The 13,920-nt window shown below is 39.5% G+C and overlaps 1 protein-coding gene across 1 annotated transcript in view; it reads left to right on the forward strand.

Moving 5' to 3' along the window:
* Positions 1-5: 5 nt before the first annotated feature.
* Positions 6-13,920, forward strand: part of LOC106960064 (nucleoprotein TPR-like) — a gene marked incomplete at its 5' end in the record, with an annotated part of 34,681 nt that continues 20,766 nt past the window's right edge. Inside the window, 23 exons of the mRNA XM_015052977.1 lie at positions 6-51; positions 221-360; positions 958-1,106; positions 1,203-1,365; positions 1,764-1,898; positions 1,979-2,119; positions 2,204-2,372; positions 3,818-3,984; positions 4,839-4,991; positions 5,106-5,222; positions 7,300-7,503; positions 7,606-7,793; positions 7,952-8,099; positions 8,188-8,325; positions 8,882-9,013; positions 9,281-9,411; positions 9,540-9,750; positions 10,349-10,495; positions 10,596-10,794; positions 11,452-11,645; positions 11,858-11,931; positions 12,539-12,729; positions 13,306-13,602. Coding sequence (XP_014908463.1) covers positions 6-51; positions 221-360; positions 958-1,106; positions 1,203-1,365; positions 1,764-1,898; positions 1,979-2,119; positions 2,204-2,372; positions 3,818-3,984; positions 4,839-4,991; positions 5,106-5,222; positions 7,300-7,503; positions 7,606-7,793; positions 7,952-8,099; positions 8,188-8,325; positions 8,882-9,013; positions 9,281-9,411; positions 9,540-9,750; positions 10,349-10,495; positions 10,596-10,794; positions 11,452-11,645; positions 11,858-11,931; positions 12,539-12,729; positions 13,306-13,602 — 3,634 coding nt within the window. The remainder of the gene's footprint in view (positions 52-220; positions 361-957; positions 1,107-1,202; positions 1,366-1,763; positions 1,899-1,978; positions 2,120-2,203; positions 2,373-3,817; positions 3,985-4,838; positions 4,992-5,105; positions 5,223-7,299; positions 7,504-7,605; positions 7,794-7,951; positions 8,100-8,187; positions 8,326-8,881; positions 9,014-9,280; positions 9,412-9,539; positions 9,751-10,348; positions 10,496-10,595; positions 10,795-11,451; positions 11,646-11,857; positions 11,932-12,538; positions 12,730-13,305; positions 13,603-13,920) is intronic.

The following is a 13,920-nucleotide window of genomic DNA, read 5'->3' on the forward strand; positions in this document are numbered from 1 at the left end:
TGTACCGTGTGCTGCTGGCTCAGGCAACGGGAGTGGCTTTCCCTCAACAAGGTGAGGCAGAGATCACTCTGAGAATCCGCCTTTGCATCTATTTGAATGAAGGTCCTATGTTTGCAACTTCCAATTAAAATCTAATTTGATTTCCAGCATTTCAGTCTACTTTTTTTGTCCAATAAACCTTTTACTGATATGGCTTCACTCATGTTATTGACATGTTTAGGAACACCACCGGAGGAGTTTTCTCTGACATCAACCCCCCGACGTTCACCAACAACCACTCCCACCACTGGAGCTCCCACTGCACTCGTGACCATGGCCGAGTCTGTCGAGGTGCTGGAGGCCAAGGCAGCGCTGCGGCAGGTGACCAACAACTTATGCACAACTTGCAAGTGTTTGCATTTGAATTTTATGCATTTTAAACTTGCAGGTAAAACTCAAGCAGCTAAATCTTTCATTCCTGAATATACAGAATCCTATAAAAACATACAAGAAGAAAACATAACTAAAGTTTAAAACTGGAAAAGATTTTATTTTGGTCATGTGTGGAAAAACAATCAATAGAAATCCAGTATTTTGACCTGTATTTTTGTAAATGATCATTAGCTTTAGGGTGGCCACCAGATAGCGTTGTTCACTCTACAGAGAAGAGGTCTTTGCAAACCATTTCTTATGTTTGCAAGGAATCAAAGTGTTGTAAAAAATATCCTAAGTGTTTCTTTACCAAGTTGCAGAGGAAAAAATAATTATCACTGCTAAAACATATATTTTAGAATACTTTTGTAAAGAACACCACAGAACTGCTGCAAACAGGTTTTCTTTAAAAACTCACATCTTTTGGCATGGAAAAACTTGACGTGGTATGAATTAAGTCTTACTGTATTGTAGTTACTTTATCCCCCCTCAAACAGAAGATAAATATATATGAAAGTAAATACATTTGTCTGATTTTATGTTCAGTTGCAGGAAGTGTTCTCTGCCTACAAGAAGGAGCGTCTGGAAAGCGATAAGGCGATGAACGAGCAGAATGAAAAGCTGCAGGAGCAGCTCTCTGACCTCCGCTCTCAAAATGCCAAAACATCAACTCAGCTAGAGTTTGCATCAAAGAGGTAAAGTTCAATGAACCAGATCTAGTTCTTCTAAACTTCTTAGAAAATAAATTAGATTGTGCGGAAATGTTACTCCCCTGACTTCTGCCTCTGCAGGTATGAGATGCTGCAGGATAACGTTGAGGGCTACAGGAAAGAAATCGCCTCACTTAGAGAGAAAGAACAGAAAACGGCCGCCGCCACACAGAAACTTGAGCAGAGTGTCCACACGCTAAATGAAGATCTGAAAGCTGCAAAGGAGAAACTTACCTTGACTGAGGTTTGCTAGCTTGTTTCCTAGTGTGCACTGGAAAGAGCCTAAGAAGGGTTTAGTGGTTAAATGAAAAATCTGCAGAATGTGTTGATGTTTTTTTTCTCCAGATAATCAACTGTCAGAATAATCGATTACTAAAATAATCATTACAGCCGTGGTTTCTATTCACTAATTAGTTGACTTCTAAATCTATTGAGCACACTGTATTTTATTTAGCAATATCAGAGTAAGGAGAGGTGAATATCTGTGCATTTCTCAGTTTTTAGTCTTTTATTTGAAGCATGTTGAAAATATCTTGCCATTCTCTTCACACGTCACAATTATCCACTCCTGAAGACTTTTGAGGGGCTCTTTTTCTTAGGTGAATCGAGCTACCTCATAATTTATCTCATCTCATCACTCAGGGTCAGGCTGAGAAGCTGCGCAAGGAGAGAGACATGCTGAAGCTGGTGGAGTCCAGGCTGAACCAGGAGAAAGAGACGTTTGTGAGCCAACAGCAGAACCAGAACCTGCTGCTGACCAATCTCCAGACCATACAGGTAACTGAAGACTTAACTTTACCTACTGTAGTAAGGATCAGGTAGCAGAAGCTGGAAATGTCTGTCGTTCTGTACTTCAGGCCACTCTGGAGCGTTCTGAGGCCGACGCACGTCAGCGTCTCAACGGCCAGATCGAAAAGCAGGAACTGCAAATCTCCCAGCTTCAGAAGAAGCTGGAGCAGGAAGTGGAACAGCGCCATCTGTGCAGCAGGAACCAAGAAGTAAACACCATGTCGAAGATATTTTCTGAAATTAATTGATGTGATATGTACATATACAAAAAAACATTATTTTTTAATCTGCAGATCCAACTAATGGACGTCAAGAGGCAGCTGGAGACGCAGGTGGCCTTACATCAGAAAACCAAAGAGCTGCTGAATGGGGCCGAGTTGGAGCTCAACACCCTGAGGATGCAGCAAGGCCGCCCCGAGGCACGCCACACCCTGGGCTCTCCACCCACACCCGTCTTCAGAGGTTAACATAACTACTTTTATTTTTCTACTTTAATTTTTATTAACATTTTCACTGGATACCAACATGTAAGGATATACCACAGACAGTGTTGCAGCCCCTCCTCACAGCATCCAGAACATAAAGTAAATGTATATTTAGACAGAAGAAAATTGTAAAAGGGAAACAAAACATCTCAGTTGCAAGTGTCTGGAATCTATAAGCATCTTTTGATGATTGTGTTGGATTTCCTTATGTCTCTTCTTGGATGTCATAAAGAATGAAGACCAGTTGTTTCCTCAACAATATTCAGTCATTGTATTGAGGGAGCAGTTAACTGGGACCAGCTCCTTGTTGGGGCTTTTGTTTGTAAGCAATTAATAGAATATTAAATAAGTACACATCTTCCTTCAAAATGTTTAGTTTTATATTTCCAGAATGAATTTTCTGAAAATCTTTTGTTACGGGGAACCCACAAATAGGTCTGTGACGATAACAGGTTTTGCTGGACAATAAATTGTCCCAGAACTTGTGATAAACGATAATGTTGTTATTTTGAGACCATTTTCAAGTAATATGGTAATAATAATGTCATAATAAAGCAAGAACACATTCTCAAACATAAATAAACTTTAAGTTGGTACTGGAAGACATTTGAAATATACAAAATAAATTAAAAAACAACAAATAAATAAATTATGAAGTCTCTGTAAACAAAATTGTCTTTCAAAGACTGAAGATCCGTTTTGGGAGAAAAGAGAAAAACGATAAATCAAGTAAATTAAAATTGAGTTTCTTTTCATTTTTAATGCGATTAATTGATTTATTGTGACAGGCTTACCCACAGATTCTTTAAATTGTAGCATTTACATTTCTCCAAAACAAGTCTAATTTCTGTATTATTTCCACAGAAATAATACAGAAGCAAATATGGAAAACCTGGTTTACTTTGTCTTTATCTAGTGAGATTTTTCCACCCAAACTCTCCCCACAGTTTGTTGTTCTGCTCTGACTTATGCAAACATGTTGCCATTCTTCTGATGTCATTTCCATTTTGGTTTCTTTTTCCCCGTTACTTTTTTTATATGCACGGTTGATGTTGGTGTATTTTCTTGGCATAAAGACTTTTACTAGAACTATGCAGGAGAACTGTATAGTTTATTGTTTAAAGCGTATTTAAACATAAACATGTTTTCACTGGATGTTATAAAGTCTGCTTAAATGAAGCAGTTAATTGGTTCTCTTTCAGATTATTTAAATGTGCGTGCAAAGAATGTAATAAAACACAATTACACCGTTTTGTTTTTAACGGTTGTCTGTATTGTTGTGGTTTGACCCAGTTTTAGGTTATTTGATGGTTTCAGCCACACTTTTTTTTTTTTTTTCTTAAAAGACTCGAGACTTGAAATGATTTTGTTTTTCCTGTAGGGAAAAATGCACGCTCCCCAAGCTGTTCTGTCTTGTTGCAGGCCTGCAGGGTTCAGATCAAGAGAGGGAGGAGCTCCAGGGCCGCCTGCAGCTGGCTGAAACCCGGGCAGAGGAACTGGCAGAGAGCCTGAGGGCCGCCACCTCCAGCATGGAGCAGTACAGAGCCATGGCTCAAAGCTTGGAGGAGTCCCTGGAGACAGAGAAGCAGGTCAGGACGCCGTGTAGACACCACCAGTTTACAGGACTCTCACATCATAAACTGCTTATATGTTTTACCATCCTCAGTGCTGTAAAGCGAGTTATAGAGAAATTCCTTTCGGTTTAATACATTTGACCACTTTATTTTTATGCCAAAACAGTGATGGAAAAACACTTAGCCATGAAAGCACGCACAAAGAGCCGCCTCACAATACTATAAATTGTTTAAAAACAAGATTTTATGAATGGCAGTAATATTTTGGAAACAAATTGTAGTGTCTAAACAGACCATATCAAATTAGGGCTGGCAACATTTCTGTTTGTCATTCACAGCAAAAACACAAAATTTCACAAAGTATTTCTGTTCTAGCTTCTATTGCAAATATCTTAGTATGCTGGAAAAAAGACAAAACTAACTTACAAGTAACTTTTCAGTGAGATTTTAAATCAATGATTCCTTCATATTAATGAAAAAGTGTGAGCTATGAGTGAAATTATCTGCCAGTGGAACAAGACTATTTTTTTTATTTTTTTATTTTTTACTTATAAGTGAAAGAATCTTTTTCATCAATATTAAGGATTTATTGACTTAAAACAAGTTCCTACATGTTCCTGAAAAGTTACTTGTAAGTTAGTTTTGTCTTTTTTTCAAGATGTTTTTCTAGAAACTTGACCAAAAATACTTGATAAGATTTTGATTTTGCAACATTCCTATAAATTACTCCTAATATACCAAAGAAGTATTAATTTAAATGGTCAAACAAAAGTTTGGCTCCTGATGTTGCTTGGAGAACAGAAGTCCTCCTCTTGGTTTTTATCTTCATTTCTTCTGACGGTTGTGTTGACTTCTTTCCCACTCCCCAGGTAACGGAGCAGGCTCGCCTGTCAGTGGAGGCTTCTTTGAAGGAAGCTCAGGAGCGACACCGGACGCTGGAAGAGAAACTCCAGGAAGCAGAGAAGGAAAAGCAGGACTTGGAGGAGAGCAAGAGAAAAGACCTGGCATCTCTAGAGGAGCAGGTCTGAAATCCACCATCATCAAACTATGGAAACGGCTGGAGATCATAAATTAGCATGATGGGCTTCTCCTTTTTCTCACACTTGTTGTGACATATCTACTGGTTTGTGTGTTAGATTAATGACCTGAAGAGAAGCCTGAGCGATGCGCAGACAGATCACCAGGCTGTGCTGCAGCAGCTGGAAGTAGTTGAAGCCCACAAGCAGCAGGCTCTGCAGGACCAACAGGAGCAGGTAAGCATAACCCAACAAACAGCAGTTTAGTTTGTTTTCGAGCATCTGTGAAGATATTGCAACATGCAGGTGCAAGGTAATAAATTAAAACATTTAAAAATTTGTTGTTTTTTTTATTCTAGCATTGATACTTGCATAGATTAATATACCTACGTATTTGTTTTGAATACATTATAAGGCAATAAAAAAAAGAAACCATGCTGATGACATAATGTGATGAAGAGCTACAATAGTCTTCATAACTGTGATTATAGTAGTGTACAGAAAAGGAGTGGAGCAAAATGAAATTCAACATTTTCTTCTTAAAAACAGCAGGAGGAGAAAGTTATTCATTTTGCTCTTTGCATCATTTAACCAGTTTTCCTTAAGAATAATGACGTTTATACTCCGAATATTTCTCCTAATCTATCAGTTTTTGTAATGTGCATAGTGGCTGTAGCATTTTTTCTACAATCCACACAAAAATTGAAGTGTGATAAAAACCACCGAATGATCCAGACTCTTGTGACTTCTGGTTTAAAACCTGCCTTGTTTGTTCCATACCGTTTGCTATTTACACTCTTATATCTGACTTTTGTTACCATATTTTCCGCACTATAAGGCACACCTAGAAACCTTCAATTTCCTCAAAAGCCGACAGTGCGCCTTATATATGGGCCAATATTGAGCCACAACAGGTCTAGCACCTACGGTAAGCAGCCTCCGACTCAATTTTCACCCGCAGAAGAAGAAGTGCGCGGTGCATGCTGGGATAGTTGTCAGACCTCTGGTTTGTTAATAACGTTTGACTGACCTATCTACCTACCAACCGTCTATAATCAGGTCGTCTGCAGGTCATTTAGCACCACGTTCTCCACCAACATGCTGTGTGCGAACGGAGAAGGGTGACCATCGTCCGGCGACGCCCCGGCCCAGTCGCGGAAGGCTCTCCTCGCCAACTGGAGTCGGACTGTTATGTTGACATTTTTTATGTCAACAAAGTGGCTTTAGACATTCACCCGGGGTGCTTCGACTAGGGTTACCAAGGGACCAGCCCCTATACATTTAAAGCCGGGGGGTGGGGGGAAAGAGAGACAGAGACTACGGCGGCTGTGTGTCGGTTGGTCTGTGTTACCCAGAAAGCAGTTGGGCACAATATCCCATCACCGTGAGTGAAACAATGACTGGCCTACTATGTAAAGTACTCGGGGACCAATTCTTTATTATTACACATCCATATTTGTAGAATACGGAACAAATCGTGTCCCGTACAGGTTCAATACAGGACGGTTCAGTATTTTAAGGGACAGGTGGCAACCCTAAAGTAGCATCTATTCTATGCGCCTTATAACGTTGCGCCTTATATATGAAAAAAAGTTTTAAAATAGGCCATTTATTGAAGGTGCGCCGTATAATCCGGTGTGCCTTATAGTGCGGAAAATACGGTAATTTAGTGATCATGGCACAGAATAAAACACAGAAAGGTGTTTACAATAAGTTACTGTCTAATGTGCATTTTACTTTTTAAGTTGAATTCCCTTAATTATTTAAGTTTTTAGTGATATTTGCCTTTTATTGACATGTACCCGTATTTATAGTTCATGCATTTAAGACGTAGACTAATTGAAAATAAACAGTGTAGTAAATGTTGTTAGTAATGATAGTGAAACACTGAGTCAATCAGAGAAAAATGCACATTTGTCTTTTGATGATTTATTTAGACAATCAGAGTAAAAGGTAAATTATTTTTTCTCAGAGATCAAGCTGGAGAGAGAAGCAGAAGAGTAAGAAGTGAAACTTAAATCATACAATTCTCTCTAATAATCTTTTTAGTAACACACACTGCCACCTCCCATCCCACTCCCTCATCTCAAGGCGTCTTTTTCTCATTCTTCTCACAAAGAAACATCTGCGTCCCTGAACTAAAAACCCGGTTCAGAGACTAAAACCACCTCGGAAAACTTTTATCAGTTCCATTCTCACAGTAATAAGCCAAAGTTGTTATTTTGTCAAAACACCAGCTAGATTGGTGCTGATGGAGCTTGTTGGGAGCCCTGCACATGAACAACAAATTAAATCTTTTTCTCCCTCCTCCAAGGCTAAGCTGGCCGCTGAAGCTCAAGATAAATACGAGCGGGAGATGATGCTGCATGCAGCCGACGTGGAAGCCCTGCAAGCCACCAAGGCTCAGGCCCTGCAGGCCGCCGAGCTCAGAAACCAGCTGGAAGAGAAAGTCCAGAGAGTCAGCGCTGAGCTGCTGGAGGCCAGAGTCTCCTGGGAGGTGCAGGAAAAGATCCTCAAGGTTTGGTCAGAACAAGCTACTGCGAGCCTAAAGAAATTTAAATTAAGAAATTATTCATTGTTTTTGTCCTTGATTGATTTACTGTGGCCACGATATTTATAGGAGGAAACATCTAAGATGGAAAGTCGCTATGAGGAGCTGCAGAGGCAGAACACCCTCCTGCATGAGCAGGTCCAAACCATGAGCACCAAGATGGCTGCCAATATTCAGCGTGCCGCCAATGAGAGCTCGCTGAACGTTTCTTTGAGTGAAGAGGGAAAATCTCAAGACCAGCTGCTTGAGATTCTCAGGTAAGCCGGATAATTTTCCCCCTCCAAAGTTTTCTCTAGTATTTCTGAAAAACCCTGAAGTCTTTCTCTTCTGTACTGATTAATAAGTGCTACTTTTCTTGGTGCACCGCCCATTCTTGGTGTTTATTTTTCAATTTTATTCTAATTTTCCTATGCAGTTTTGTTCGTCGGGAAAAGGAGATGGCTGAATCCCGGTTTGAGGTGGCGCAAGGGGAGAGCTTACGTCACCGTCTGAGAGTTGAACACTTGGAACGAGAACTTAGGGAGGTGCAAGACAGTCTGACTGCTGCAAGGGAGAGAATGCAGGTGTGTTTCAAAACTTACACTATTAACTTATTATCAGAATAAATTTCCAAACACATGTTCTGCTTCTAATCCCTCTGACTTGTCTCAGGTGACTGCAAAGACTCTGGCCCAGCATGATGAGCTGATGAAGAAGACTGAAACCATGAATATCTTAGTGGAGACCAACAAGATGCTGAGAGAGGAGAAAACCAAAATGGAGCAGGAACTGCAGCAAACTCAAGCTAAGGTGTTCACCTCATTTTATTGGAAAAAGCTGGTTGAACTCTTTGTGCATCTGTTGCTCAGTTACAGTCAGTAATTTATGTTCTCACTTATATAAGCTTCATAAATTTCATCTTAATTTTGAGCCTTAAATTAACTATTTTCCCTGTTTTTATATCAAGATGATATGACTATGCGCACAAGTTTGAATTTTCACTAATAATCACATGGTCAAAAATAAACAGAAGGGCTCAAATATTAACTCCCATTAATATTTTCAGTTTCTTCCTTGTTTATGGATGCATTTTGGCCTGGATGTATAATTTGCATCTTGTGCAAATTAAAGTAAAATCTTAAACTCCAACTTGCGCACCCATTTAATAAAAAAAATAATAATAATAATTCAGCTATGTCATCATGACAGCACAGGAAAAAAATAGTTAAAATGCACCAATATAAAAACTAAATTAATGACTTTCATGCCCATGACGAAGACATCAACTGGAAGCTGTTAGATTTGTCTCTAAATTCATTGTTTGAACGTTTCTTCACACTCAACTCAAGAATGTCACGTGTTTCAGGTGCAAAAGATGGAGTCGGACGTCTTTCCTCTGCAGCAAAGCAACTCTGAGCTGAGTGAGAAAAACGGCATGCTGCAGGCGGAGAAGGCGATCCTGGAGGAGGACATAAAGCGCTGGAAGGCTCGAACTCAGGTCAGTTTAGACATGAGAAGTTAAAGAAAAGAATCTGGGAAAGTCCATGGAGCGGTACATTACATTAATGAAAGAGAGAAGAAATATCACAGAGCAAACAAAGAAAAAGAAGCAGAAAGTATTGTTTTTAAGAATGAGGAAAAAAAAGGAACACTGACAATAATAATAAATCAGTAAATTGTATGTGTTTTCTACCTTGATATTAAAAAGAACTTCTAAAAAAAAAAAAGTCTGGGAAAGTTTTACGTTACTATGTCAATCCTGCAGAATTTGCTGAGTCAGCAAAAAGATTCGGACCCTGACGAGTACAAACGTCTCAACACCGAGAAAGAGCTACATCTGAAACGCATCCAGCAGCTCACGGAGGAAAACTCTCGACTTAAAGCCGAGTTGAACAAGTAAGAGACTTTTTTTTCTCTCTCTCTTTTGTGAGGAAACATTGTTACCGAAATGTTGACTTTTGTGGATGCCGCCACTTATTTTTCTCCAACCTGGCTAATATCTTCTTCTCCTTGTCGCTGCGCAGGTTAAATAACATGACAACGTCACTCCAGGGACAAATGCAGAACCTGCGTGAAGGTATGAGTAAAGCAAACGATGACAGAACTGTGCTGAGGAATGACCTGGAGACTAAAAACCAGGAAATCCAAGAAAAGGTGCGAACCATCACCCAGGTGAAGAAAATCGGGCGACGCTACAAGATGCAATATGATGAACTAAAGGTGCAACATGACATGGTAAGGGTTTCTCTCTGCCTCGGTTAAAACACTTTGGAGAAAATGCATAGTTGATTGAATCAATAACAATAAAAGAAAATTACCTACTGATAAAAACCTTAGCCAAATTATTTTATAACAAGATAATTAAAAGGTTTTATTGCCTTCCTGAGCTGATAGGAATGATTTATATTAGGAGAAAAGATTATATGATGCTCTGCTGTGAGGGAGCATTTGCTCCAACACAGATATTCCTCAAACAGACAAAATGATTACAGGGTTGCCATTTTAAATTGCCTTCAGCATCTTAAATTAGCGATTAGTGTATCTGGTAAACCGTTACTCAGTTGCAGAACAAGGCCAACATTTCCAGTCTGATTTATCCTTCCTCCATTTGTTATTGAGCATACTGACTTTGCAGTGCTCTGATCAGCCTTCCTTGTTTTTGTAAAACATATTGCTCTCTCTATTGCTTTTGCAAACTGAATGAACAGAACAAACAAGTAAACTTCATTATTAAACTATTTACTGATACTAAAAATAGCCAGTCCTCTTCACTGTGCCACTACAACTGATTTCTCTCTCCATCTCTGCTGATATCTCTGTTTACGTCCTGCAGCTCGTTGCTGAGGCCGCTGCAGGCCCATCCCAAGACGTCGAGGCACATCAGGCTTCAGCTCAAGAGCTGCAGAGCGTAAAAGATTCCCTGAATCAGGCAGAGACCAGAACCAAAGAACTGGAGGGACAGCTGGAGAACACCAACAAGGTTGAACATCACAAGTGTCAAGAATGAAACTTCTAAGACTCATTTTGACTTTAAGGCTTTTCTGATGTTTAGATTAATAAATTGTTTTGTGACCCTTCAGGTGGTCACAGAGCGGGAGACTGAGCTGCGTAACGTCCAGGAACAGTCGTCCAGGATGCAGACAGAGCTGAACCGCCTGAGGCAGGAGCTGCAGGAGAAAACGACGCAGGAGGAAAATCTGAGACAGCAGATGGCCGAAAAGGACGAGAAAACACGAAAGGCGCTTCTGGTTGCCAGACAGAAGATCAGCCATGTCACCGGTGAGAGGATTTTCTCATATTGCAACATGTTGTGTCCAACAAAAACGTAAGAATTGCCAAATCGTAAACAAGATTCAGACGGGTGCTTGAAATCCTTGAAATCCTTGAATTTCAATTAGGTGTTCTCAGGAATTGGAAAGTTCTTGATATTCAGACTGCGCAGTTTTCTAATAAAGTACAACCCAACATTTGATTAAAAGCCTAAATTTACAGTTGAAACAAGATATTTAAAGATAATAAAAAGACATGTACAGATTTTTTATCACAATTTAAAGTTAAATAAAACCAATTTTTTCTTATTTTTGTTCAGCTAGAATCACCAAAACTATTTTTATTTGCTAAATACCAGAAAGAGATTTTTTTTTTTTTTACTTTTTTGTACCAGTCAGGTATGAGAGGGATATTTAAAAACATAAAACTTTGTTGTATTTTAGTTTACCTTGTCCCTGCTGTTCAATGTAGAATAGTATCGCAAGATATTATTAGTAACAGTAATAAATCTAAAATAATTTTGTTTTTATCTCCAAAATGTGATGCTTGAAAACTTACCTGTAGAGATGCCTGAATTTTACTCTGGGAAAAGTGTACAAATCAAAATAAAATGTTGTTTGTTTCCAGTATTGCTATATTAATTGCCTTTAAATGCTTTGCTTCCAGCCACCAAAGAGCAGCTGCAGCGCGAGAACGAGGAGCTGAAGCAGCAGCGTGAGGAGCTGGAGGTGCGAGTGAGCGCTCTCAGGTCTAATTATGAGGGCCGTCTCAGCCGACAGGAGCGGGAGCTCAGAGACCTGAGGGGTCAGCAGGAGAGACAGGAGCAGAGAGACGAGCCCCCCGAGGCGGGGCCAAGCAAGGTGAACCACCTCCACCACATCTCCATAGCACTCACACTGGAAAATAGCAGAAATCTTCAAAGATTAGAAACCACGACAGCCTCACTTTGCATAACAACCTAACCTGTATTTTTCAGATATATGTGAAACATGTATCTTTGTTTGTTGGATTTGTGAAATTTCTGTCCAAGTCTTTTGCGCTCTCTAAACAAATGTTTCTTTTCTCATTTTAGACTCAAGAGCAACAAAGGACGACAGAACAGAGGCAGATCAGTCTGAAGACGACCCCAGCTGCAGACAGGGGCAGGTAATTGTTAAAATTAATCCTCAAATCTCCGCTGACGTCATTCTACAGAATGAAGATGTTTACTTTCATTCGTAAATATTAGAAAATAAATTTTTTTCTACAATTACGATTTATACAGGTGCTTAAAATCCTTGAAAATGATTCAATTACAGTTGGATGTTTTCAATATTTGGAAAGGGCTCGATTTCTCTATTAAGTGATTGATTGTCAAACTGCACAGTTTTATAATGCAGTGTAATTTAACGATTGAGCGTTAAAAACCCAAATTAGAAAAAAAAAAGCTACAGTTGAGACCAGATATTTTTATGCACCTAATAAAAAGACAAACACATTTTTTTTCAAACTATTTGAAGTTAAATCAGACCAAATTTTAGATCAGTTAGCATTAAACAAAATTATTCCTATTTGCTACATGCCAGAAAACTTAGAGAGAAATTTGTTTTGGAAATTTTTTGTAAAACAAAAGGATTTAATAGAAAAACTGAATATTTTGATGGTTTTGATGCTGTAACTCTTGGAACACCTTCATACCAGTTTCCTGATCAGGACATCTTGTTGCATCTGTAAAATGTTCATTCAAGCCATCATTTTTATTTTTCATCTTCAGCACAAGCGCCTCTGAGCCGCCGACCGCCAACATTAAGCCGACACCTGTGGTTGCCACGGCCAGCAAGCAACCGGTCAACCCCGGCAACAAACCGACACCCCGGGCAAGCATCAGACCGATGATAACGCCCGTGCCGCCGCCAACACCCACCGCCACAGTCATGCCCACCACACAGGTGGAGACGCAGGAAGGTCGGTCCGTCTTCAGATACCTTTGATTCAAAAGGAGAAAACGAAGGGCTGCAGCTAACAACTATTCTGATGATTTACTGATTAGTTGGGTAAAAAAAAAATTGGCATGTTCTACAAAGTTTTCACGTAAACTTCTTTAATACAAATTTAGAAATGCACACAAAAATGCAAGCAAACAAATAATTTAATGAATTTTGTGAATAAGTAAATAATTTTATTGAATGAAATTCAATAACAGGATTTCTTTAGTGATTATTTGCAGCTGAAGTAAAGCCCCTTTTTTACTAATAGGAGGATAGCAAAATGTGCTTAATATGAGGGGGTGGGGTTTTTAGCTAAAACTATGCAATCTGAGGAGTTCTCCGTAAAACAAATTTACCAACAAAGAAAGTTTTTCATTTTAAAATCAAAATATATAAATTTTTTACTACAGTTTTGACTTATTTTATTTCAGCAAATGGACTGTTTTTAGAGTCTTCACTCTCCAGTTAACGAGTAGATAATTATTATTTCATTGATCGATTAATTATTTTAGCTCTAAAAAAATCATTTTCTCCACCTGAACCTCTCCAACAGCCATGCAGTCTACCGAAGCGCCGCCGGTGGAGCATGTGACCGTGTACGGAAACGCCAGCGGCTCCGTTCGCTCCGCCAGTCCCAACGTCCAGACCACCTTGGCGGGCTCCATGCTGACCGTTCAGCAGACGCAGACTCAGGCCACGGCGTTCGTTCAGCCGACGCAGCAGCAGAGCGTCACCCACCCAGAGCCGGACAATCGGGAGCCGTCGCCTGTTACGATCGAGGCCACGCCCAGTTCGCAGGTGGAATGGCCTTCAACATCCTCCTCCTCTTCCTCATCTGTGTTCGGCACTGGTGAGACATTTGTTCCAAAAAATCATTTCTTTCTGGTATTACTTTCCTCTCAGTTTACCGTTCACCACAAAAGTATTTGCACCCTTTAGAATTACATAAATGGTTCATTTGTTTGAATAAAAGCTAAACTCTGGCTTCAAATACCTTAAAACTCTGCAGTATTTATCTTTGCAAAATGCATCAACAGAGTCCAGAGTGAAATAAAACAAGCTGTGAAATCTGACTGATCGGGTGATAAATTGGATTGTATCGATAAATCTTTTTTTTTTTTTTTTTTCAGAAAATGTGTTGAATAAATGAAATTTCTTCGCCTTACCT

The sequence above is a fragment of the Poecilia latipinna genome, unplaced genomic scaffold, assembly GCF_001443285.1.
Source record: "Poecilia latipinna isolate Pla-1442-1.1 unplaced genomic scaffold, P_latipinna-1.0 Scaffold1151, whole genome shotgun sequence".
Lineage (NCBI taxonomy): Eukaryota > Metazoa > Chordata > Actinopteri > Cyprinodontiformes > Poeciliidae > Poecilia > Poecilia latipinna.